The following is a 27,783-nucleotide window of genomic DNA, read 5'->3' as shown; positions in this document are numbered from 1 at the left end:
TCTAAGGAAGCTATTAAAATGTTCTGATAAATACCCTGGCTGGAACATAAACATAGTCACACACTATTGCTGCATGGAACAATTATACTCCAGTTGGGGTCAGGGCATCAATAGGAGGAACCTTTTGATTTTTACAGTACTAGAAGAAGTTGAATTAAATTATGAAAAGAACAATGAGTAATAAATGCTGATACAGACAATGAAGCTCACAATCAATGAGTAACAATTATTAGAACACGGCTACTTAAAAATGTATTTTACCTCTCTTCTTCCTCCTCCTCCTCCTCTTCCTCAAGATATCTTTTATTGAGAATATAGTCCCGGAGAAACCTCTCCCCTTCTTCCAACTGAGGATCATTCCAATAATCCCTTAGATATTGCTGCATCACAAAAACAAAATAATAATCAGTGAAGGAAATATATTGGAATAAGTTCTGTATTTGACAAGCAGTACTCAAACAGTTAACAATATGTAATGGTGATGCCGGCATAGTTAGGAAAAAGATTTGAAATGTCATCACCGTGGATTCCTAATGTGTTATATGAGTTTGGGAAAGGGAAGCAGCACAAACAAGGCACCTCCCTCAAAAAGGTATGAAAATGCCAACAAGTTTTAGATTAGATTAGATTAGATTAGATTCCTACAGTGTGGAAACAGGCCCTTCAGCCCAACAAGTCCACACCACCCCTTGGAGCATCCCACCCAAACCCATCTCCCTATAACCCACACACCCCTGAACACTACTGGCAATTTAGCATGGGCGATCCACCTAGCCTGCACATCTTTGGACTGCGGGATGAAACCGGAGCACCCGGAGGAAACCCGTGCAGACACGGGGAGAATGTGCAAACTCCACACAGAGTGTTACTCGAGGCTGGAAGCGAACCCAGGTCCCTGGCACTGTGAGGCTGTAGTGCTAACCACTGAGCCACTGTGTCGCCCAAATTATCGCACAGTTCCTACCACAGGTCATTAAATCCTCATATCACGGTATTGCATTTCAGCAGCCTTATCATTGAGTGACTAGCAGGACTATAGCAATCTAAACATAATCTGGTGCTACCTAGAATTATGCAGGATTCCACCTCAAGGTACTATTTTTGGCAAATACAATCTCTTTTTGTGAAGAAAAGATATTTTTAAAGTATGTTTTTCCTCAACAGGCATGGACAGTGGGCATATGGTGCACTAGCTATTGACTTAGGTCAAGGTAACTCAAAAGGACAGGTTACTAGTTAACAAGAGGTGATCGGGGAGACTCCAACCACACTGGAGACTTCTTAAGACTTTATTCAGACCGTCGCAAAACAGTAATTGGAGCTAAGGAATGCCGCAAGTTAGCATCACCTAACAAGGCACTAAACTTGAAATATTTGTGTGTGGTTACGAACTAAATCAGCTATTGCATTTGTTCATTAAAACAGTGATACCACTAAAATGCCAGGCAATGACTATTCCTCCCCCCCACCAAAAAAAAACCTTACCAGCTCTTCTTAACATTCATTGGCAAAAATAGCCCTGAAACCATCAAGCCCACCTTGAACATCTCGTGGTAAATGTTGTCTACAAACTTAACCGAACCAGACACTTAAACACTGGTTACAAGAATGGGTCAGAGGCTGGGTATTCTGCATCAGATAAGTAACCTCTTAGCTCCCTCAAAATTTTTCAACCCATAAAGATATAAACGAGCACTGCGACATCCATGAATTCTGCCAAACCAGTTTAAGTATTAGAAAATGTAACATAAGTAAGGCAAATTATACACCTATATAGCATTCTCAAGCGTGCTTACACCAAGTTGATGGCAACTGAACAGAGGGTACTCACCATATCTTGCAATTCTGCCTCTACTTGTGAACAATTTTGCCCTTTCAGCCAGTTAATGTAGGACTCCTCCTCCTTTTCCTGAGAAAGCAGAAGAGTGATAGATGTTAATTATTGGCTAAATTAATAGTCATAGTTCACAAACTTTCCATCTGCACTGCCATGAAAAGGAAATGAAAATGTGGACAGCAGGACTTAACAAAAAAGGGAGCTGGTCATGTGGCATTTCTGAAGCAACAGCCCTAGCTAATATTGAGCTTTAAGTAACAGAATGTGAGTTTTCTCACTTGAAGAAAGCTTCCCTCCTGGCCCATCATCAGTTAGATCTCATCTGATTTTAAAAAGCATGATTGGAAAGAGTCCAGGACGCTAAATAACCAATGTTAACAATGACCACAAAACCCACGCTACTAGAATATTCAAAATTGAGTGTATTATAGAGACAATTAGCACAGAAACATTTATAAGTAGTAAAGATGGCCAAGTTTCTACTCATTTCACTGTTCCTCCCACTGACAATATGTATTGATGATCTATCTCACTTATTTCTACATAGTTCATGCAAAGCTGTGGAATCACTGCAGTTTTGTAGGGATACTACAATAAAAATGTGGAAAAACAGTGTTAGAAATATTCAGCAGGTCAGGCAACATCTGTGGAGAAAGAAACAGAGTTAACATTTCAAATCCAACATGAAGGTAAGTCACACTTTTGACTTTTCTTCTTTATATCGGACTCAAAACTTTAACTCTGTTTCTCACTCTACAGATACTGCTAGACCTGCTGAGTACATCTAATGATTTTTGTTTTTGTTTCAGATTTTAGGCATCCACAGTACGGTACTTTCATAGTAAAACATGGAACTGAGCAATAAAGTCAGTCTCTTAGCATGCAAAAATAAAATCTACTAGACGACACACATCGCGCCAAACCTACCATCATTCCCATATAATGAATGCTACACAGAGACCAGGAAAGGAAAATAAGAAACGTTAAGGTCACCTTTTCCTTTTCAGATTTCACCCGGGGTTTCAGCAAACCAAAGCCACTATCATTTCCACTGTCACCGTCCTCATCACTGTCTTCAACAAACTTGCGAAAACTAGAAAAAGTACAGAACAATCAAGAAAATGCAATGCAAAAAAAAAAATGCAATTTCAAGGTAAATATGTAGCATGACAATCTCTTCTCTGTGATCTCTATCCGAATGCTGACATCTTGAAGATTCATAGCGAGGTCCTATCAACTCCCTTTCCACATCAACAGTTAGACAGCCAATTAGATTTCTCCACTGTGGTTAGACAGCCTCTGGACTGCTGTGTTGTCAGCAGACTCACTTTAAACATCTTACCCAAAAGTCAGCAACTTTGTTAGTGCGATAGTCCCTCAGCACTGCACTGGAGTGTGATTCTAGACTTTGTGCTCAGGTTTCTGGAGTGGTGCTCAAATCCACAACTTTCTGACTCCAGGCATGAAAGTGCTATCAATTGAGCCATAGCTAGAACTAAGGCAAAAACAATGCAGGTTCAGAATATAATTTCTCAAAATTAGTGCCAAAGTTCTGGGGAGTGGCAGACGGAACTCCTTCCCTTATCCCATCATCTTTTATTGAAGATAGGAGTTATGGGGAAATGAGTCACACCTCAACAGTTGGTTAACTTCCTCAAGTCTACCACATGGGATAGAATTTTTCAATGTTTGGGGAAAACAGGAGTTAATCAGTGCCAGATTTCTAAAGAGGTCTTAAATAACATTGTGATATTTCTTCAAAGCATTATATAGAGGTCAGATTAAGAAAGTGAGACAAAATTATGCCTATATAGGTATCAAACAGGTGACTAACAAGAAAATGGCACTCAGTATTTGGAATTAAGAGTTACCATATGTACTCACGTAAAAAACAAACTAACATAAAAGCGACCCCATATTTTTGGCCAATAAAATCTAGAATTTTCCATATATCTTGTGTAAAAGCGACCCTAGTTCTTCACAGATAACAGACCAACATTTGAGAGTCAAGGTATTATCCTGTACATAAATGTTACGATAAGGAAATGAATATTTTACGTGCTATTACATGTTATAAAATTTTTTCATCATTGTGTGTAAAAATGCCCTTCAGAAAAAAAAATAAAGTAGCATTTAGACTGGAAGTTATTGAACTTGCAGAGCAGACAATTAGACATGTAGCGGCAAGTGAATTGTGTGTTTCGGAGAGTATATACTGTACGTAGCCACATGGACAAGAGGATGATCAGCCCAGTGTGTAGGGATAAAAGGTTCTTGGACTGGAAAATGCAAATACGTGGGGCTTGTTTCCATGGAGTGTCAGAGGCTAAGGGATGACCTTACCGAGATCTAGAAATTATGAGCAGCATCGATAGTGCAAATAGCCTAGGTCCTTATCTCCAAGTAGGGGAGTCCAAAACTAGAGAGGGCAGATGCTTAAAGGTGAGTGGGGAAAGCTTGAATAAGGATCTGAGGGGCAATTTTTCACACAAAGTGTGGTGAGTATATGTATCAAGCTGCAAGAGGAAGGGACAGAGGTGAGTACAATTGTAACATTTTAAAAAAGCATCTGGATGTGTATATGAATAGGAAGAGTTTAGAGGGACATGGGCCAAATGCTGGAAACGGGACCAGGTCAGATTGGGATGTGTGGTTAGTTTGGAGGAGTTGGACTGTAGGGTCTGCTTCCGTGCTATATTACTCTATGAACTAAGAAAACTCAATACTGCATTAAAAAGCAATGCATATTCCAAGAACCAGATGCCACATACTTACTTTTCTCTCAATTGTTTCTGTTCCTCCATATAACTAGGGGATGTTGCTCTCTGAAACAAGACCCAACAACACCTGTTACTATCAGAAGTCTTATTATCTTACTGTCTTATTTATGAACACATTTTGAATAATAGTCCTCAGACTCCTTTGGATGCCAATAACCATGTAGGCTGAGGAAAACATTACTGGCATGCTCAGTGGAACATATTCCAGCTTTTCAAGGTATTAGAACTTGCTTTACCATACTGATTAGCTGCTATTGGCTTGGTAGGTAGACGTATAACTGCCTAAAATGGTCATGACAAAATGAACATACGCTTGGATGAAAGTCAGTCTGTGCTTAATTAGTTGACTTCAGTGGGAAAGGTGCAAGAGACTTGATTTTTTTTTCTGTTACATAGTCAATCAGTGTCTCTCATTTCTGCCATCCAGCAAGATTTGCTGGAAAAGTACACACGCACAGTGAATTGGTGAAAATAAGATCTAGTTCAGTCTGGAACACCCTTTATTTAAGAACAATTGAGAAGCAAGCAGTTATATGAGCTAAGAGCATGAGGGAGATGGTGCAATGTCAGTGGATCTTTCTGCACACTGTGATGGGCAATTGCTTGACAGAGCTATGGAAATATCAAATAGTTTTGCCGGCTCAACCAGGATCTTCACTCTTGGATAACAATCCCATATAGTTAGCTAATTTGTACACAGTGTTACTAACTCGCTGGAAGTCATCGATAACATTAAACTAGTAGCCAGCGTCTCTCATCCTTCCACCATGGTCACACTATAATCAGACTATAACCACAATGGTGAAAGAAATCTACAAAAAGAAACCATAAAAAGAATATACATGATCTCCCATCCTTCAAAGCACAGGCCACTCCTAGCAACACTAATTTGGCTAACTTAAACATGGCAATATAATAGCTTCTGGCATTCCTACCTCAATTTTAACTCTTGACTCCTCCTCATCACTCTCTTCATCTTCATATTTCCTTAGTAATAAAGATAAATCCATTTAGGGAAGAAAAAGGAATGTGCTTATTATCCAAGACTTGCTTGAATATAATGGCAAAAACTGACATCCATTGAAACCTGCATGAATTGAATTTCCAACTCTTCCTTCAATTTGGCATTTCTTCCCAGGTTTGAGTACCATAACCAGAGAGGCAGTGACATAGTGGTAAAGACACAGGAATGCTTCACCAGACTTGTTCCCAAAATGGTGGGACTGTCTTATAAAGACAGATTGGGCAAACTAGGTGTGTGTTCTCTAGAGTTTCTAATAATGAGAGATGATCTCATAGAAACTTAGAAAATTTTGAAAAGGGATAGACAGGGTAGATGCAATCAGATATTTCCCCTGGTTGGGGGTGTAGAATCGGGGGCACAATTTAAAGAGAAGGGGAATGCCACTTTGGTTCCAGATGAGGATAAACAATTTTACTCAAAAGATTTACGAACTTTTAGAATTCTCTACCACAGCAAAGTATGGAGGCTCAGTCTTTGAATATAGTTAAGGCTGAGACTAATGGATTTACGATTACCAATGGCTTAAAGGCTTATGGAGAGTAACAGGTACTGAAGTGTTCAATCAACCATGGTTTTATTGAATGGCAGTGCAGGCTCAATGGACTGAAAAGCCTATTCCTGTGACTTGTAATCCAGAGGGTCAGGTAAATACTCCATTTTGGCTTAGGGGAGGCGATGGGCTAGTAGTATTATCGCTGGCCTGTTAATCCAGAGACCCAGGTAATGTATTGGGGACCTGGGTTTGAATCCCACCACGGCAAATGGAGGAATTTGCATTCAATAAATATCTGCAATTAAGAATATGAAGAAGACAGTGAATCCGTTGTCGATTGTTGGAAAAACCCATCTGGTTCACCAATGCTTTTTAGGGAAGGAAACAGCCATCCTTACCTGGCCTCGCCTACATGTGACTTTAGACTCACAAAAATGTGGTTGATTCTTAACAACCCTCTGGGAAATTAAATGCTGCCCTAGCCAGTGACGCCCTCATCCCATGAATAAATAAAGAAAGCTGGAAATTACATTCAAATATTGGAAAGAAAAACCTGAAATTAAAAAAACCCTAACCATCAATGGTAATAAGGTGGAATCATCATTGACTGCTATAAAATTCCATCCTGTATATGAATGATCTTTAGAGAAAGAAATATGCCCTCCTTACCTAGAACAGCACACATATGACTCCAGACCAACAGTAGCTGTCACATTATTGCCCTCTGAAATGGCCCAGCAAGCCAGTTAATTGCAACCAGTGTTAGACCTTGCCATTGATCCTATCATCTCATGAATGAATAAACAAGTAAACAAGCAAATGGATTTAGGGTGGATGGAATTCCGCAAATAATATACAAACAAGAGAGCCATCTGCTTCTTCACCATGAAGAACTGACGGGAATGCAAGTCTTTGAAACTTTTTCTTAAATTTTCTCATATCCATGCTATCATCCATGTAAAGGAAGGATATCCCAGCATCAACAGATGGACTGAAGCATCAGCCATGGTTTCGAATGAAATAGGTGCAACGAAACAGCCTTTAATGCAGAAACTCCTTTTATAGATCCTACATTTCTTGACATGTTCACCAAATATTACATACCCCTCCTTCTCAAGAATGACCTTCCTCTCATAATCCTTGAGGTACATTGGTCTCTCCTTTTTCTTTTTCTTTGTAGCGCTCTCATCATCTTTTTTGCTGGATTCTGTTAACAGAAAATTTGGGAGGCTTTCTTTAGAGCTGCATCTCTTTCCCCAGCTTTCTCTCTTCTTCACCTACCCCTGAGCCAACTGATACCAAATATTCCTGAAATGAAACCATACCGAAATCTAAAGTGGAGTAAAAAAATGCCTGACACGCACAACTGGTTTGCCTACGGTTAAAGAGAGATGGATAGGGTAATAATTTGGGTGTAGACTTTGTCAAAACAAAGCATCTCATGTTGCTGGAAGCATACTTACCACTCTGTTTTAGATGTGGACAAACCTGTTTAATGCCTGTGGCCTTTTCCATTGTTAGCTAATTGCAACCAAGTGCATAGCTCAACCAAATTCTTGGCAGTTGTTTGCTCACGATACTTACATTTGGTACCAATATGCAGGTGTAGTGAAAAGATATTAGCGATTCTTAGTTTGATATTCAGTTGACTGGATAACCATCATTTTTATAAGTTCCACGGGTTTAGTCAGCTTTGGCAGAGTGATAGCACACTCTCAGAAGTCAGACAGTCATGGGCTCAAGTCCCACTCCAGGATTCAAGCACATGCCTGGAAACCAATGTATATTGGAATCCACAGGTGCAGTAGTAAAACTGCAAGTAAAGGTCTGAACCATAAATTGGCTTAAAACGCAAAGGACACTGGAGTCAACTGTTAGAAAACGTTGCCACCACTGACGTTTCCTGCACAATTTGATATTCACCTAGTGGGGAAGAATACTAACATTACAGCACTCAAGGATGCCCAACAAAAATAGCCACCATGGTACCAGTCAAATCACATCAACTCCTACCTTCCACTTGGTAAAACTGAGCATCTTTTTGATAGATTTTGGGATCCTTCTTCTTCAACAAAGATAACGTCTTGTAGAATGCGATGTCCAACTTCGGGTCAGTTTCCTTTTAAAAGGAGCACAAACAGATCTATGCATCAATGAAAGAAAATCAATGGGCTGACATATCAGATTTGACCCGGCTTCTAAAATCAGGAATCACTTCACAGATGTAGAAAGAGATCTTGCTTGTAGAACAACATGGATTTGAAACTGGCAATTTAAGAATTATTTTGTTAGCGGGTCATTTTTTTGGGGGAAAAAATTTAGGAAAATTCTCCCAATTTTAGTTGGAGTAGATTTACTTTCCCAATCTTTTCTCTTTTATGGCTAATTTTAGATGGCAAGATTAGTCCTTTCTGGGAAAGGCTCTGTGGAATGAACTGAATTGGCATATAATCTGCTAGTTTCACAAAGATTAGGCACAAGAGAGTTTTGAAGCTACATGTTATCTACAGCCAGCATAGTTATTCTGACTAGCCAACTGTTCAATCACCAAAAATAAGGTTAGATATTTACCTTCAATTTACCCTTTTGTGGATAGATGCCTCATAGCTACCTGACAGACCCATCACCACTTGAATTTACAAAGATTATTTGCAGTTCAGACACCCTTTCATAATATGTTGAATGTGATTTGGAGGAGAAAGCAAAAACTTGCATTTATACTAGGTATCGAATATTGATAAACATTCCAAGAAGTTCCATTGGAATATCGTCAAACAAGAATCTGGAATTAAGGGTCTAACTGTCGATTGCCAGAAAAACCAATCCTGACCTGGTTAGGCCTACATGTGGCCCCAGACCCATAGCAATGTGATTGATTCGTAACTTCCCTCTGGGCAATTAGGGATGAGCAATAAATGCTGACTTAACCAGGAACACCCACATCTCATGAGTCGCACAAGGAGATACTTTGCTAGATAATCAAACACCTGGTCAAAAGACAGGTTTTACGGAGTGTCTTAAAAGGATGACAGAGGGGTAGCGAGGCAAAAAGGGTTGGCAGAAAGAGGGCACAGCTGCCAAGTAATGAAAAATATGGCTGAGAAACAGGCCAGAATTGGAGAATGGCAGCAATCAGAGAAAGTTGTAGGGCCAGAAACTTAGGAATAGGGAAAGAAAGGTGAGAATTTTAAAATCTAACTGTCAGACTGGAGATTAATGCCCATCAGCAAGCATGGAGGTGATGGGTGATCAGGATTTGATGCAATGTCTTTGTCTGTCTGTTTTGAGAGATACTAAAAAGCATTCCATGGTACTATTTGAAGATGACCAGCCAATTCCCTTTCCCTCATCTCACACCAACCCTTGCCAATTCTAAATGTATTGTCATCGTAATTTATCACAGGCTCTACATTATTGAGCAAAATGGTGCAGCACAGTGGCTCAATGGTTAGCACTGCTGCCTCACAGCGCCAGGGATCCGGGTTCGATTCCAGCCTTCAGTCGAGTTTTTTTGAGGAAGTTACCGAGAAGGTTGATGATGGTGGTGTAGTAGATGTTATTTATTTGAATTTTAGTAAAGCCTCTTATAAGGTTCTGCATGGTAGACTAATTAGCAAGGTTAGGTCACACGAGATTCAGGGTGAGTTTGGCAATTGGACACATAATTGGCTCAATAGCAGGATAAAAAGAGTAAGAGTGGAGAGGTGCCTTTTGAAATGGAGGCCTGTGAGCGGCAGCGTGCCACAGGGATCAGTTCTGGGTCCTCTTTAGTTTGTCATTTATATAAATGATTTGGATGAGAATATAGAGGCCATGGTTACCAAATTGCAGAAGACACCAAAATGGGTGACATAGTAGACCGGGAAGGAGGTTGGACCTGAGAAACGGTTCAGGGAGTTCAATCTGGATAAATATGAGGTAATGCATTTTGGTACAGCAAACAAGGGTACAGCTTCTACAATTAGTGGTAGGGCCTTGGGTAGTCATAGAGCTCAAAACAGGCCCTTCAGTCCAACTCACCCATGCTGAACAGATTTGCTAAATTAATCAAGTCCCATTTGCCAGCATTTGGCCTATATTGTTCTCAACCCTTCCTATTCATATATGCACCCAGAGGCCATTTAAATGTTATAATTATACCAGCTTCCATCACTTCCTCTGGCTGCTCATTCCATACACCAACTTCTGAATGAAAAAGTTGTCCCCTCTGTCCTTTTTAAATCTTTCCCCTCTCACCTTAAACCTATGTACGCTAGTTTTGAACTAGACCATTCCAGGGAAAAGATCTTGTCTATTTACCCTGTCCAATGCTATCAGGATTTTTTATAGAACAGACAGGCCTAGGGGTTCAGGTACATAATTCATTGAAGTTTACATCACGGTGGCACAGTGGTTGGGACTGTTACCTCACAGCACCAGGGACCCAGGTTTGATCCCAGCCTCGGGCGACTGTCTGTGTGGATTTGCACATTGTCTCCGTGTCTACGTGGGTTTCCGCCAGATGCTCCGCTTTCCTCCCACAGTCCAAAGATGTGCAGGTCAGGTTGACTGGCCATGCTAAATTGCCCACAGTGTTCAGGGAGGTGTAGGTTAGGTGGATTATAGGGGGATGGGTCTGCGTGGGATGCTCTGAGGTTTAGTGTGGACTTGTCAGGCCAAAGGGGCCTGTTTCCACAGTGTAGGAATTGTATGATTCTATATAGACAGAGTGGCACACTTGCCTTCATTGCTCAGTCTTTTGAGAATAGGAATTGTTGAGGTTGTACAGGTCATTGGTGATGTATCTTCTGGATTACTGTGTCCAGTTCTGGTCACCAGTAAAAAGAAGGATATTATCAAGCTGGAGAGGGTTCAGAAGAGATTTACTAGGATGATGTCTGGAAGGTTTGAGTTATAAAGAAAGTCTGGATAGGCTGTGACATTTTCCACTGGAACGTGGCAAATTTTGAGGCAATCTGATAGAAGTTTTCAAAATAATGAGAGGTACAGATAGAGTTAATGATAATAAAGTGTGAGGCTGGATGAACACAGCAGGCCAAGCAGCATCTCAGGAGCACAAAAACTGACGTTTCGGGCCTAGACCCTTCATTAGAGAGGGGGATGGGGAGAGGGTTTTGGAATAAATAGGGAGAGAGGGGGAGGAGGACCGAAGATGGAGAGAAAAGAAGATAGGTCGAGAGGAGAGTATAGGTGGGGAGGTAGGGAGGGAATAGGTCAGTCCAGGGAAGATGGACAGGTCATGGAGGTGGGATGAGGCTAGTAGGTAGGAAATGGAGGTGCAGCTTGAGGTGGGAGGAAGGGATGGGTGAGAGGAAGAAGAGGTTAGGGAGGCAGAGACAGGCTGGGTTGGTTTTGGGATGCAGTGGGGGGAGGGGACAAGCTGGGCTGGTTGTGTGATGCAGTGGGGGGAGGGGACGAACTGGGCTGGTTTTGAGATGTCCAAGATAATAAAATGTGAGGCTGGATGAACACAGCAGGCCAAGCAGCATCTCAGGAGCACAAAAGCTGACGTTTCGGGCCTAGACCCTTCATCATGAAGGGTCTAGGCCCGAAACGTCAGCTTTTGTGCTCCTGAGATGCTGCTTGGCCTGCTGTGTTCATCCAGCCTCACATTTTATTATCTTGGAATTCTCCAGCATCTGCAGTTCCCATTATCTCTGGTTTTGGGATGTGGTGGGGGAAGGGGAGATTTTGATGCTGGTGAAGTCCGCATTGATACCATTGGGCTGCAGGGATCCCAAGCGGAATATGAGTTCTGTTCCTGCAACCTTCGGGTGGCATCGTGTGGCACTGCAGGAGGCCCATGATGGACATGTCGTCTAAAGAATGGGAGGGGGAGTTAAAATGGTTCGTGACTGGGAGGTGCAGTTGTTTATTGTGAACCGAGCGGAGGTGTTCTGTAAAGCGGTCCCAAGCCTCTGCTTGGTTTCCCCAATGTAGAGGAAGCCACACCGGGTACAATGGATACAGTATACCACATTGGCAGATGTGCAGGTGAACCTCTGCTTAATATGGAAAGTCATCTTGGGGCCTGGAATGGGGGTGAGGGAGGAGGTGTGGGGGCAAGTGTAGCACTTCCTGCGGGTGCAGGGGAAGGTGCCAGGTGTGGTGGGGTTGGAGGGGAGTGTGGAGCGAACAAGGGAGTCACGGAGTCTCTCTGGAAAGCAGACAAGGGTGGAGATGGAAAAATGTCTTTGGTGGTGGGGTCAGATTGTAGATGGCGGAAGTGTCGGAGGATGCTGCGTTGTATCCAGAGGTTGGTGGGGTGATGTGTGAGAACGAGGGGAATCGTCTTGGGGCGGTTGTGGCAGGGGCGGGGTGTGAGGGATGTGTTGCGGGAGACGCAGTCAAGGGCGTTCTCGACCACTGTGGGGGGAAAGTTGCGGTTCTTGAAGAAGAACTTGGATATCTGGGATGTGCGGGAGTGGAATGCCTCATCCTGGGAGCAGATGTAGCAGAGGAATCGGGAATAGGGGATGGAATTTTTGCAGGAGGGTGGGTGGGAGGAGGTGTATTCTAGGTAGCTGTGGGAGTCAGTGGGCTTGAAATGGACATCAGTTTCTAGCTGGTTACCTGAGATGGAAACTGAGAGGTCCAGGAAGGTGAGGGATGTGTTGGAGATGGCCCAGGTGAACTGAAGGTTGGGGTGGAAGGTGTTGGTGAAGTGGATGAACTGTTCGAGCTCCTCTGGGGAGCAACAGGCAGCGCCGATACAGTCATCAATGTAACGGAGGAAGAGGTGGGGTTTGGGGCCTGTGTAGGTGCGAAAGAGGGACTGTTCCACGTAATCTACAAAGAGGCAGGCATAGCTTGGGCCCATGCAGGTACCCATGGCTACCCACTTTGTCTGCAGGAAGTGGGAGGAATCAAAAGAGAAGTTGTTGAGGGTGAGGATGAGTTCGGCTAGGCGGATGAGGGTGTCGGTGGAGGGGGACTGGTAGGGCCTGCGGGACAGGAAGAAGCAGAGGGCCTTGAGGCCATCTGCACGAGGAATACAGGTGTACAGGGACTGGACGTCCATGGTGAAAATGAGGTGTTGGGGGCCAGGTTATTGGAAATTCTGGAGGAGGTGGAGGGCGTGGGTGGTGTCACGGATGTAGGTAGGGAGTTCCTGGACCAAAGGGGAGAAAACGGAGTCCAGATAGGTGGAGATGAGTTCGGTGGGGCAGGAACAGGCTGAGACAATGGGTCGACCAGGCAGGCAGGTTTGTGGATTTTGGGAAGGAGATAGAAACGGGCCGTGCGTGGTTGGGGAATAATAAGGTTGGAGGCTGTGGATGGGAGGTCCCCTGACGTGATGAGGTCATGGATGGTATTGGAGATGATGGTTTGGTGCTCAGGGGTGGGGTCATGATCAAGGGGGCGATAGGAGGTGGTGTCGGAGAGTTGGCGTTTGGCCTCGGCGATGTAGAGGTCAGTACGCCATACTACCACTGCGCCTCCCTTGTCTGCGGGTTTGATGGTGAGGTTGGGGTTGGAGCGAAGGGAGCGGAGGGCTGCCCGTTCTGCGGGGGAGAGGTTGGAGTGGGTGAGAGGGGCGGAGAGGTTGAGGTGGTTAATGTCTCGACGGCAGTTGGAGATGAAGAGGTCGAGGGAGGGTAGGAGGCCTGGGGGATAGAGTTATGGTAGTTTATCTTTTCCCTTCGATATGTGACTTCAAGACTAGGAGGCATATTCTTAAGGTGAGAGGAAAGAGATTTTAAAAAGACATGATGCGATTTTTCTTTTTGTTTTTACACAGACAGTAATTCACATGTGGAATGAACTTCCTGCGAGTACAATTACAACATTTAAGATACATTTGGTTATATACATGATTAGGAAAGGTTTGGAGGGATATGGGCCAGAAGCATGCAGATGGGACTAGTTTAATTTGGGATTATGTTCAGCATGGACTGGCTGGAGGAAAGGGTCTATTTCCATGCTGTATAACTATGACTATACCACCAATCTTTGTGTCATATGAAAACTTATTAACCATGTTTTCTATATTTTCATCTAAATCAATTACACAAACGACAAACAAAAAATGGAACCAACACCAAACCCTGTGGAACACCACTGGTTGCAGGACTCCAGTCTGAAAACTAACCCTCCATCAGCACTCTCTGTCTCCTGTTATTAAGCCAATTTTGTATCCGAGTGGCAAGCTCACCTGAATCCCACATTGCTCAAACCTCATTCTTGGAAGGTAATCAGAGATGGATTGAGCCCTTTATAGGACTTCAGGTGACAGCTTTAGGCCCATGCATGGGTTTGATATGAGCACGATATACAGAATAAAAATGGTCTGATTAGAGTAACCATCAGCTTTAACATACCCCCACCACAGCAACAGTGCAGCATACTCACCACTTCACTGACATCATCAGATTCAGAGCTGGAACTCTCTTCTTCTTCATCTGCCCTATCTCCGTAGCGATCCTTTACTGAAAATCAAAGAAAAAGTATGAGGAATTTTGCTTTTGTAATGACCATAACTAAAATTCTGAAAGCATGAAGTATCCTCCATTTATCCTATTCCTTCATTCTCAGCATTACCAAAAGGTACAAATCACATATACATATGAAAGAGAGACAAAGAAATACATTCATATGAACAGAAAATATAATTAACATATAAATATGTATAAACTACATTAAGGCATACAATATTTTATTAACACACATTACACATAAACGCATTTTGTATCTGTATCAAAACATTTTAAAGTATTATAAATAGTACAAATATATCATACACGTATTTCCACCGTTACATGAATATTTACTTATTTCTACCATCAAGATTAATTTTGTATAAACCCAATGTTTTGCACGCGTTAGTAAAAACAAGTAGGTACATACATATCTACCATTCGTACTGCTTATTTAGCTCGACTAGAGATGCACTACACACTTCATTGTATTACTTTCATCGATATTTTACGATACGATGGTCAATATTTTCAACGATTGAAGTAAATTAGGAGACATGAGTGAGTGAGTTTGGGGCCTAGTGCAGCCACCAATCTCTAAATAAATGGAAAGCACGCGCACGCAGATCAAATCAAGCCGTTTCCTCCCTCGCCCTTCTCTGTTGTGTACTCACGCCGTTGCAGCTCTTCCTTCTGCCGGTATTTCTCGTACCTGCCGGCGAAGCGCTGGTTGATTTGGAGTTGCGAACCGTCTTCCATCGCCGTTGCCATGCACAAGAGTTCGACCCCCTGTTGGTCAAAGGTCAAGAGGCCAGAGGCCATGGTCAGCCTCCTACCAATCGGCGACCGGAGAAGTCACGTGGTCACCCTTCTTTCCCTCCCCCCAACCTGTGCAGACCCAGTTCCTCTCTGTGTGCCTGTCAAGGGTAAGTTATTTTCAATTTATAGCAAAGTCCTTACATTTTGTTTTACCTGTTAAAAACTCCATGTTCTCAAACATATTCTGCAACCTGATGCCACATCTTTTTCCTCTCTAAGTTGTTCCATCCCAAGGATTTTTGTGGCAGTGTCCTACCTCTGAGCCAGGAGGCTTTGGTTCAGGTCCCACTTGCTGCAAAGTAGTGTACTGCAATATCACCTTTGTACAGTTTAATATAGAAAATATCAAGATTCTTAGGGCATTTGTGATGCCCTAAGGTGCCCCTACCTTTAGTCTAGGAGGCCTCAATTCAAGTTCCATGCTGCTCAGAGATGTGTAACAGCAGAGCTGTCATTCGAAACTCTTTCAGGGCTCTTGTGGCACAGTAGTGGTGTTCTTGCATCTGAGCTAAAAAGCCTGGATTCAAGCCCTACTTGCTTCAGCTGTGTATCTTAAGAGATTTGCTTTGACTATTTTAAAAATGTTCATTCCAAAAGTTCTTCGGGTGCAGTGGTAATATCCCTACTTTTGAGCCAGGAGACCTGGTTCAAGTTCCACCCCTCTGTGGATTTACAATGTAATCTCTGAAAGGGTTGATTTTGTTTTTAAAAGGCAATGTTCATTCTTACAGGTTCTTCTGCCACTGCCAACCAATATCTTGTATTTATGGCCTTATTGACTTTTCATTCATTCTTGGGATTTGTGTTGCTGATAAGCAATGTGCCATATTACTATATATGTAAATGTTATACCATGTATTGTATATAAATGGAAGATATACATTTATTGATATTTTTAAACAGCCTTATCAGACATGTTGTGGCACTCCTCTGAAGCAGGAGAGAGTTGAAGCCAGACAGTCTGGTTCAAAGGTAGGGACATACGAAAGCACCACAAGAGTCCTCTTTATCCTGAATGGTCTTGGTTCAAATGCGCTGACCAATTGCACAACAAAGCCTACTGCACCTACTGTTCCCAGGTGGTCTCCCATCCAAGTACTAAGCAGTCCTGAGTGTGCTCAACTTTTGCGATCTGACAAGATTGGACATGAGACCTGCATTTATGTAGTCACTTACATAACCACTAGATGCCCGAAAGCACTTTATGGCCAATTAGTGTTTTTGAAGCAAAGGCTTTGTGATGTAGAAAGTGTGATAGCTAATAATATTTATGCGATATTTGTTCTCATTTGTAACGGCTTATTGGACCACTTCAGAGAGCAGTTAAAATGCAACATTCGGGTGTTGTAGTCCCTCTTTAATGACAGTGTGCAATTATTGCACACTAAACATAGAAAATAGGAGCAACAATAGGACACCCAACCTTTGAGCTTACTTTTACCATTCAATATGGCAGATTTTCAAAGAGTAGGTATTGTTGGAATGTAAAAAACCCTAGCAGCCAATTTGTGCATCATAAGGTCCCAAAAACAGCAGTGTAATATCAGCTGGATAATCTATTTTTAATAATATTGATTGTGGGATAAATATTAACCAGTAGAAAATCCTCTCTTGTTCTTTGAAATAGATCCATGGGATGTTTTGCATCCTCCTGTAAGGGCAGGTATAATCTCTGATTAATAGCCTATTCAAAAGTGATTTGATTGTAAGTGTAAAGGTGAAAATTTATAATGGAACCAAGCTTATCAACATGATAAATGGACAACTGGAAGTAAGGTTTTGCAAGCAGGGAATGTGTAGATTTAATCTGTATTTTGTTTTAATCAAAGTCAATCTTAATACCTCAAAGTGTAGCCCCTGTTTGGGGTAAGACTGATTTTAGTTTTTCTCTAAGAACATCGCTCTGGTCTAATGCCGGGCTCAACTTTGACAATGAGCATTGTTCCATGGAGAATATGTTGGTGCTGGTATTGTAGTTTACACAGTCCGAGTTGCTTTGGCAATGCATGAAGTAGTCTGGAGATGTGAATATTGATGGTAGAGACTCCACTGCTTGTTACATCACAATGCTGACCAGGAATCTCTCTCATTCTTGCTGCTTGCCATTGGCATGTGTTGGAAGAATTTAAAGGTTGTTATTCAAACTGTTTGGCTGTGTTATGAAACCACGTTCCTTGAACAACAATAAAATATTGGGAACATAATTGCTGAATGCTTACTCTTGTTATAGCCATTCTTTGTTTGAATCCTGGTTTGAAGGATCACCTCCAAGAAGGCAGAGAAGGGTTGTCTAAAGTAAATTGTCTCAGTATTGTCTGTGGAGTTTGTGCCCTGTTTCTGCTGAGGTCCTTGAGCTCCAGTTGACATCAAGGAATCCTTAGCATTTTGATGCTTTTCCGTACATCAGGTCACACTGCTGATTCATAATGCTGTAGTTTTGCTGACAACTCTTTAATGGGTGCAATACAAGTCTCTTAGAGGTGCCAATTTCAAGTTTTCTTAAATCTATAGGTTCATAGAAACTAACTCACGTAATTTGGCCGTTTGGCCCACGATGCTTGTGCCAGGTCTTTGAAAGAATAGTCTTATATGGTCCCATGTTCAAACTTTAGAGAAATGTGCAAGTTTCTTTCAGCAGGTGACAATTGGTGCTGGATCATTAGATTTAACATTGAGATTGATAGATTTTCGCTGATGCCCCCAGAAGTATTAATAGACAGGGACAAAGACAGGTATGTGGAGTTCAGTCATATTTCAACCATAATCTAATTTAATGTTTGAACATGTATGGGGAGCTAAATATGCTCCTGCTCCAGTCATGTCTTCATTCTTAAGTACCATTCAGCTCCCACATTTTCAGAAAGAGAAATATATGGAGGAAGATTCCACAACCATTTCAGGTTGAAGGTTCTAGATCCCAACAATACTTATACAGAGTAATGTTTAAAGATTTGTGAGAATTCTTCAGTGTTCTGCTTCATTGTTTGTTCTCCCTCTGTCTCTGTCTCTCTGTCTGCGAAAAAGCTTCTAATATGTGCTGGATACGTTTCCATTATCTGCTGTGCCTCCCAATAATCCACACCATCCTAGATTTAGCCCTAAATATCTGCTGATCACGTGTGAGCCAAAATAGTGGATGCTGGCAAACTGTCCAACTACAGAGGGCATCACAATTAAGTAGAACTTTGTTCTCACCAAGGAAGTTCACACAGTTGCAGTAAGACGTGGTAAACATTAAGAACATTAGCAGGTGATGTTTTTTCCTCTCTCTTTTCCTCCTCCCCGCCCGAACCCCTGTCCTCAACTCAGTGAAGAGAACATTTTTCTAGCACTCACAATGCCAATCCCAGTATGTTCCCTCATCATGAATCACATGATAAACCTTCAACATTGTCATCTGTGTGGCCCATGTTGAACAAATAAATAAAATCCTACTGTTGTCCGCATTGAAACTTTCCGAAAAAGTGATATAATTTATTTGCAGATTTTTAAAAAAGTATAATATCCACCAAACAAATTCAACATTATAAATATAATTATGTGCAACATCAACCAAATTACAATATAGCAACCTATAAAGTCTTCAAACATCCCCCTCCCCCATCCCATTCCCAACCCCAAACTTATGTTTTCTCCTCAAATCACCATTTTCCCTGAGACCATGAATCCAATGGGAAAGATCTCCACATTTGTGAGCCAATACCGTGCACAAATGACCATTCTTAATATAATGACTTTTTTTTTGCACGCTACACAAACCCCAAACAGTTTAAAACGGCAAACACTCTCAACAACAACATGCGTCTAAAGTGGCGCTTTTAATGTAAAAACAATTCCATGTGTGTCACAAAACGGACAAAAATGTGAATGTCTGTAGATTCAGAAAGGCAGAGATTAGAATGGATAAAGTAAGTCTAGCTTAAAGGCATAGACTTTAGGAAAGCTTTTTAAAAGTGCAAAAAGAGGTATGCAGACACAGCTGGAGCTCTGAAGGACAAGGTAGGGGTGACTGTAGCCTGCCTGCTGATAGTGGCTCGAAAGAAAGAGGTACAATGCACTGAAGATTCAAGTGAGTGACTGAGAATGCATTTGGGGTTGAATGATGTTGTTCTCGTGGTGAGATAAGGTTGTAAAGGACAGAGGAAAATGAAGTGTGGGAGCAGGGGAGGAGAAATTGACCAGAACTTGCAAACAGTCTCCCATTATTCTGGTCTCTCTACTATTGCATCACTGTTAGAAAGTGAAAAATATACTAAATTGAAATAAAATATTTGGAACTGAAAGCAATAGAATACATACTTTTTTTTGGTATTCCCTTTTCTGTCTCATTCCCAAAGGACCTCCACAGGACCCATTTAACTTGCATCTCCCACCAAGAGACAAGGAGGCTGCCTCCTTGCTGAACTTGGTGGAGATCACATGATGGGCCAAATGGCCTCTTTCTGTGCTGTAATGATTCTATGAATGACTTCAGTTTAAAACCAAGGAACAAGTGTTCCTTCAGGTCAGTGCCATTCAGGTAATACCAAAATCCAACAAAAGACAACATCTCCACTCAGCAAGAAGTTGCTGGTTGACAAGTCCCCCTGCATGCAGGAGCTGAATAGATAACCAACTATTTGTAATTCCCATGCATTGTATTGGAGTCTGTCTAAAAGACATAGTTCTACCATTTAGGCAAAGCTTCATAAGCTACAAAATTCTGTATCTATAGCATCACTTCAGACAAAAGATCATCAACCTAAAACATGAACTCTGTTTTTCTCTTCACAAGCACTGCCTGACCATCTGATAATTTACAGCATTTTTTTTTTAAAACCACTTCATCTAATGGATCTTGAGTGAAATTTAGTTACAACTTTGCTTAATGTAAAAGAAACAAAAATGTCCCCAAAGTCCTTTAGAGGAGCATTATGGAACATATATGATGCTGAGCCACAAAAAGAGATATTAGGGAAGATGGCCAAAAGCTTGCTCAAAGAGGCATACATGAAGAAATGTCCTAAAGGAAGGAAGAGAATTGGAGAAGTTTAGGGAATCTAGGAATTCCAATTGAATGCAGACCACTATTGGTAGAGCCGTTAAAATCAGAAATGCTGAAAAGTTTAGAATTTAGACAGTGCAAATGTCAAAGGACTTTTGGGCTGTCTTGGGCTGTCAGAGTTTAGAGAGAATGAGGGACATGGTCACAAAGGGATTTGAAAGTTAGGATGAGAATTTTAATATCAAGTGCCGATTGACCAGGAGCCATTGTGAAAGCACATATTGATGAGTGGATTGGACCTTGTGTGACTAAGGAAATGGGCAGCAAAGACAAATTAGAATTAGCAACCGTGAAGGGAAGAAGGTCTAGGCAAGGATTTCAGTAGCACAATTTCTCGTGGGGACAGAATTGGGCAATACTGCACAGGTGGAAATTGGTAGTCATGGATGTATGTGGCTACTAGTCGGTTTTCAAAGCAAAAAGAAGTTGAAATGCCAAAGCATTCACTGGCTGAACTATTTTATCCATTTATTTGCATTCAGCAACCACACCTAAGTGACACTAACACAATGTACTGACTCAATGTTAAAAAATCTTGTTCAACCCTCCAATGCACAGAATAGTCTATAACCAACTCACAGCTGCCAAGGAACAAAAGGGCCCTCATGTTCACAGGACTGTTGCTCACTCAATAAAGCATTTACTATGACAATGTCATTATGGCAGTGTATTGTTGGTAGGGCATTACAATCAGTGCCTGTTTAACACAAGCAGGGTTACTTCTTTATGCTGCCTTTGTGTTAAATTCACTTTTATTCCCTGGGATTCAGGAATCTGTGTTCTGTACATTGTGGTCCACAGTCTTGTTTGCTTATCCCACAAAAACTGCAAACCAGTGGTCTTATAACTGAACAACATTCAAATCGAACTTAACGAGATCACATTTTAAAAATCGTGTTCCCATTTTTTAAAAAATAATCATTTAAAGCCATGCTTTCAAGATAAAGGATAATTAATTTTCAAATATAAATAAGCTTGATAATGCATTCCCTTACATATATACAGAATTATTAAAGCACCAATGATTCAAATTCATCGCTACATTAGCTGCTGTCTGTTTCCATGTAAAAGTAAAGGGAGAAAATAACAAAGCTACTTTAATATATACATACAACTCATTTTGCTTTGCTTTTTTTAAAAACAGTACTTTAAAACTATTGTAAACACACAGCACTTAAAATAAAAAGGCCCAGGTTTTTAACTCCTTAGTCCACAAGATTTCTCCCATTTGGAGATGCTTTTTTTTAAAATGATGAGTCCTAGGCTGAAGATCAGGCTGTTTTCAACCTTGGAGACAATCAGTGTAGACCTTCGCATTCAGTTGACGTCTCCTGAGTGTCCTGTCTGTGGTTCTTCTGTCAAGAGGGCAATCCCTTCGACTTTCCTCACAAAATGGAACAGTAAATTTCTGGAACTGTGTTGATGTGTGCGCCTTGGAGCTTTCCTGCACAGCACACTGTACAATGCTTGGGGCTCTTGCGGCAAAGTGTGCACAAAACCTGACTGAGTTGACACTGTCTGATTCCAATCCCCCTTTTCAAAATTTTGAATGATCGGGAGATGTAAACAGTCAATGAGTGGCATATTTTTAAAGGTACTTTTTGCAAGATGGCCAGCACGTGTTTTTGGGGGAGTTGGCACAATGACTCAAAACCTTAAAAGGGTGATTCAAATTAAAAATTTTACAAGGAACATAAACAATGGGTCCACAATTAGCAGTGCAAAGTAGGAGTCCAATATGGTGGAAAGGTAGGGTTCACAGCATAGTTAAAACCATACAGTGAGAGAGGTAAGATATAAGCAATGTCAGCATTTCTTAACAGGCCCTCAATCAGTGTTAAGTTTGGGTCTGTATAGTTTGCAACTGCTGCTCTAACCAGGCAACTACTTCAGTTCTATTGGAGGCCCTTGCAAGATCCAGTGGGGTTTGTCCATTGATGTTCTTCTGCAGAATGCTTGATCTTGGAGCCAGGTACTGGACAAGGTCCAAGTAGCCCTCTTGGGCAGCCAAGTGTATGGGGAGGCAGCATGCAGCATTCTTGATGTTCACATTTGCCTTGTATTTTGTCAGCACCTTCATGGTATCCAAGAAACCACTCCGGGCCACATCATGTGCTGGAGTAAAGCCCCATTTATCCTGGACATTTGGCTCTGCCCCATTCTTCAACAATTCCTCTGCGACCAATGTACTGCCCAGCATCATCACCTGGAAAGAGAAGCACATAAACAAAGATTTAGGGCTCTGAGTGTGACCTAATGAGCTAGCCCTTTGAGATATGCCAGTTAAATCAGCCAGTGCACAGGAGGCACTGAAACAATTCACCGAGGCTTATTCAATATTATCTCCCAAGCCAGTGATCTGCAACATCCAGAAGGGTGGGTAGAAGATGCACAAACGCCACCACCTCCAGACATAGGCCATCCAACTTGTACATGTAGCACTGTACTTTCATTCTCACTTGGTTGAAATCCTTATCCTCACAACTGCCGTAGTACAGTTAGAGAAAAGCAATGCCCAAATCCCAAAGATCAATACATCAAAATTAATTTTTGTACTGAATAGCATTTTGGGGACTTATGGCTGGAGTTTTTGGGATTGAATTCCACAACTTTCTCCATTTTTCTGTATAAACTATAAGTGAGTGACCCTCTTTAATGTTTTTGTACCAGATATTGAATCCATTGCCATTTGAGTAAGCAAAGAATACACTTAAGAACTGGAGTAGGCCATTCAGCACGTCCTGCCATTCAGTTACGGTTCAGCTGTACTGCAGCAAGATTGCAAACTATAAAGATTCACCAGTTGTACATATTTCCAATTTAATGGCTCTAGGGAAAGGAATTTGGGCCTAACCATATTTGTGTGGGTAACATCGGAGAAATGGTTCTTGGGTGGAGCAGCAACAGTATAGGGTTTATTTCTGATATTGCTACTTGTAGAGAAAGAACCTACAATTAGACACAATTACAGTTTAGATCTTTGGTGGATTCTTGCCTGAGTAATTCAAGCAACAGAGTGGAAAACAGGCGGTAACAGATTGTGCTTGGTTCCTATTGAAATTAATGGAGAGAGGGGAAAATACAGAGCGGTGCAGGGTATTAGGAAAATAAAGTGGGGCAGGCATGTTAGTGGTGCATTTTAGCAACCCAGGTTTGTTACTTTGTACATGTTGAATTTGATTTGTTTGCAATCAGTTTCTGGGCATGTTTCTGTGTGCCCAGCAATCTGTGTCTGTCTCCCTCTCTGTCTCACAGCTGCAGAACAATGTAAACATTCTAATCATGTATCTCTCTGACTCTCCCACAGCTGCGAGAAGATGTAGACATTTGGAGACATCGCAATTACTACCTTCCCCTGTGATTGTTATAAATTTGTCTCTGTAACAGCCCTGAGGCACAGGGCTAGTGTGAAGTCTACCATGGGAACTCAGACACTCTGGTGTCAAAAAAAGATGAAAGCAGCCTCTTTTGTACAGCAGTGATGGGCTTTCAGAGTCCACTGCCTTGCAAGATTCAGTCATCCTTCCACATGACAAAGTACTAACCTCAGCCAAGGATATTTGGTTAGAGGGAAGAGATCCGAACACAGGACATCACAAATCCAAAGTCAGACCTTTTAGGAATGAATTTAGGAAATACTGTCACATGCAACGAGTGATAGAAGGTTGCAAGTGACAATTGCTCAGTCGATTAATCCTTATAATGCTGAAATCGAAAGATTGTTTTTGTAAACTGTAGTTACTAAGGGATACTGGACAAAGACAGAAATATGGAGATACCCAGATAGTCGCAGATCTACAATCCCCGTGAATATAGGGTGCCCGCTGTGGTCTAATTTTGGTTCGCGTTGCTACCTTATGCCCTTGGTGAGGACTGGGGGTGAGACAGAGTCCACTGCTAAATATTACTTAACACGGATGCCTAGCAACATCTTGTGAATAGCCTGGTAGATAATATACAAAACCTGCAATAATTATTCTAACCCCACCCATATTTAAAGCACTTTATTACCAATCCAATTTAAAACGCATCTTTTACTGCTTTCGGTTCAGGAACAGGGTAAATTTAGCTCAACAGCCGATCGACAACGCAGATTGAAACCGCCCTGTTGTACACATGCCCCACGGCAAGACTCCGCCCTTTCGTAGTAAAGTAACGTAAGAGTTACTGACATTTCTCAACAATTGTTCCTTTCACTGCTTTTTCTAAATTAAATCAACAATCGATTTTTTAAAAACTCCGTTTACACCTCTTCAAAATTCCATCCGGCCAACGGCAGGCAAAAAGAAAGTTATTGGATAGAGTTTTGGAGTCAAATGTCAAATTATTTCAAATCGGCATTTTAACGTCAGCCGAAGGGGAAGGGAACAGGGAACCCCTTGCCTTCATTCACAAATTATGACGACCCCAGTAGGTTACAACACCAGATTGCGCCTAAATATTTTATTTCACGTTTCATTACATCTCTGGGCGCTGTCTGGAAACGGGTTAATCTTCCGCAGCAGGTTTAACCGGCTGACATCTCCGTCACAAGAGGCATCGCAACAGTCATTTGCAATCCGAATGTCAGGCAAATCCCCAATTATTAATCTGCTGCGTTCGACAGTAATGCAGATTCTGGTAGGGCTTTCAAATTTGCAGATTTTTTTTAATATATAGAGAGGTAGATGTAATGCTGAAAAGGATTTCTCCCGGTTTAAACGGATGCGACTGTAACTCGGGGTTAAATACAGTATGCCGTTGCTGTCCTTATCACTATTTCAAGAGTCCAGAGGTACTACCAACCTGCAGTGCGGTTTGTCCGAATTTATTCACCGCATTGGCGTTCACCTTTTCTTCGGTCAGCAGACGCTTCACGTTTTGCCAGTCTCCCCGCACGGCAGCCTGGGACAACTTCTCGCCATCCGGCATAGTTTTCCCCATATTTATGTATATATTATATTTCCCAATGTTTAAATATTAGCTTTGCTTTAAAGCGCTCCGAGACTGGAGGCGAAGGCAAAAACGCAATGTTGTTGCGGCTGCAGTCTCTCTCCGCTTGCCGGGCAACTCAGCTCGTTCCCACTGCAGGGAGGAGTGAAGAAGGATCTGATTGACAGGCGCAGCCGCCAATCAGAAAAGCTGTCGCAGTCGCCACCCGGGCAATATTCTAAATCGCGACTCAATGTTTGGAGGCCGGGCCGAACGGCCAATCAGGAGCGAGACAGCCCGAAATGTGCAATAACATCCTGATGTCAGTTCTTTGTGACGTCATCTGTTTTTGTTACTTGTGGACCGCGGACGCACGCGCGGCTGCAGAGGAGCTGACAGCTCCCCCGGGTCGACAATAGCTGCAACTCGTGTACCAAGTGGCAGAAGAAGCGATGTATTTATATCACCCGTACCCTTCCCCAGCCAAAGTAAAATCTCGGGAAGCGTTACTGGACTGGAAACGTTGACTATGATTCTCTCTCTACAGATGCAACCAGGCCAGCTGAGTTTTGCAAGCAATTCTTTTTCTTTAAATCTCATTTGGGCTCTTGTGACACAATGATAGTATCCCTGCCTCTGAGGCAGGAGGCCCTGTGTTCAAGTCACTCCTTCTCTAGGAGGTGTGTACTCAAATACATCTTTACAGGTGGATTATATCTCACTTCCTCAGTTCAGATTGTACAAGAAGAATCTGGACCCACAGCCGCTAAACATTTAGTCATCCTGCCAAAATTCAATAATTCTGCCCATTTTTCCATAATTTTAAAAAATCAAATCTGTTCATATCTGGCGCAAGTGAGACTTAAATCCAGGCCTAGAGGTAGGAACATTACCACTGTACGATATGATCCTTTAATCTTCCACAGGAAATTCAAGATAGGCCGGAGGCCTGTGTAAGGATCAGTGCTGGCTCCACTGCTTTTTTTTGGCATTTATATTGGATTTAGATGTGAATATAGGAGGTATGGTTAGTAAGTTTGCAGATTACACCAAAATTGGAGCTGTAGTGAACTACGAAGAAGGTTATCTCAGAGTACAACAGGATCTTGATCAGACAGGCAGAGGAGTGGCAGATGGAATTTAATTTAGATAAATGTGAGTTGTTGCATCTTGGAAAGGCAAATCAGAGCAGAACTTATACACTTAATGGTCCTGGGAAACTTTGCCAAAGAGACCTTAGATAGCAGGTTCATAGTTCCTTGAATATGGAGCCTCAGGGAGATCATGTAGTGGAAAAGGCATTTGGTATGCTTGCCTTTATTGATCACTGCATTGAGTACAGGAGTTGGGAAATCATGTGGCTGTACACGACATTGGTTAGGCCACTTTTAGAATACTGCATTCAGTTCTGGTCTCCCTGCTACAGAAGAGATGTTGTGAAACTTGAAAGTGTGCAGAAAAGATTTACAAGGATGTTGTCAGAATTGGAAGGTTTGAGCTATGGAGAGAGGTTGGATTGACTATTTTCCCTGGAATGTTGGAGGCTGAGGGGTGACTTTATAGAGGTTTATAAAATCATGAGGGGGATGGCTAGAGTGAATAGCCAAGTCTTTTTTCCAGCCAGGGTAGTCCAAAACTAGAGGACATAGTTGAAGATGAGAGGGGAAAGATTTTAAAGGGACCTTAAAGGCAACGTTTTCACATAGAGGGTGGTGTGTGTATGGAATGAGCTACCAGTGGAAGTGATCGAGACAGGTACAATTACGACATTTAAATGACATTCAGATGGGTACATGAATAGGAGGAGTTTAGTGGGGTATGGGCCAAATGCTGGCAAATGGGGCTAGGTTTATGTAGGATATCAGGTTGGTATGGACAGTTGGACCAAAGGGTCTGTTTCTGTGCTGTATGACTCTATTGCTGGCCCAGGTTTGTCCACACCCACAGCAATGTGGTTGGCTGCCACCTGCCTTCTGAAGTGGCCAGAAAGCCACTCGGTTGTATCAATGGCTAGGAAATCTCAAAATAAGAAACAAACAGAACGTTGACGTTAGCTGTTGAATAAGGCAGCTGACCACCACTTTTTCAAGGGCAACTAGGAACTGACAATAAATGTTGCCCCAGCCAGAGACGCATAACTCCCATGACTAAATTTTTAAAAATCCAGTGGTCTGTCAATCATACTCCTCATTTGTGCTGAGTTCACCAGTTTTAACAATGATTAACAATAATTGGCACTGTCTCTTCGTCCAGCCAGCTTCTTGTCTCATTTGGATGTTAATATGATTGCCTGAGTTTTAAAATGTTATTTTTAAGCCGATGCCGTGTCCCTGGGCCACAATTGTTGAAATAATGGCAAGGTTTCAGAGAAGTGCCTCGTCAATTAGAATGACAACCCATAACGGTTTGCAAGACAAACAGAAATTGCTGGAGAAACTCAGCTGGTCTGGCAGCATTT

General features: G+C 42.0%; 2 protein-coding genes across 2 annotated transcripts in view; both read right to left on the bottom strand.

Annotated features, from left to right (window-relative positions):
- Positions 1-15,346, bottom strand: part of kri1 (KRI1 homolog) — a 32,248-nt gene extending 16,902 nt beyond the window's left edge. Inside the window, exons 1-9 of the mRNA XM_048522088.2 lie at positions 15,226-15,346; positions 14,487-14,563; positions 8,148-8,253; positions 7,239-7,341; positions 5,553-5,604; positions 4,613-4,662; positions 2,831-2,930; positions 1,832-1,909; positions 262-380 (exon numbers count right to left, since the gene is read on the bottom strand). Of these exons, the coding sequence (XP_048378045.1) occupies positions 262-380; positions 1,832-1,909; positions 2,831-2,930; positions 4,613-4,662; positions 5,553-5,604; positions 7,239-7,341; positions 8,148-8,253; positions 14,487-14,563; positions 15,226-15,322 (782 nt within the window). The 5' untranslated portion in view covers positions 15,323-15,346. The remainder of the gene's footprint in view (positions 1-261; positions 381-1,831; positions 1,910-2,830; positions 2,931-4,612; positions 4,663-5,552; positions 5,605-7,238; positions 7,342-8,147; positions 8,254-14,486; positions 14,564-15,225) is intronic.
- Positions 15,347-18,749: 3,403 nt separating this feature from the next.
- On the bottom strand, positions 18,750-25,503 carry LOC125447567 (cyclin-dependent kinase 4 inhibitor D-like). The gene is made up of 2 exons (XM_048522069.1): positions 25,200-25,503; positions 18,750-22,620 (listed from the first exon to the last, which is right to left on the bottom strand). Exons 1-2 carry the CDS (start codon positions 25,335-25,337, stop codon positions 22,252-22,254), a joined length of 507 nt encoding a protein of 168 aa, XP_048378026.1. The 5' UTR covers positions 25,338-25,503; the 3' UTR covers positions 18,750-22,251.
- Positions 25,504-27,783: the final 2,280 nt, after the last annotated feature.

This window comes from Stegostoma tigrinum, chromosome 35 (assembly GCF_030684315.1).
Source record: "Stegostoma tigrinum isolate sSteTig4 chromosome 35, sSteTig4.hap1, whole genome shotgun sequence".
Taxonomy (NCBI): Eukaryota; Metazoa; Chordata; class Chondrichthyes; order Orectolobiformes; family Stegostomatidae; genus Stegostoma; species Stegostoma tigrinum.
The sequence above is the reverse complement of the archived record's forward strand: the minus strand, read 5'-3'. Positions and strand labels throughout refer to the sequence as shown.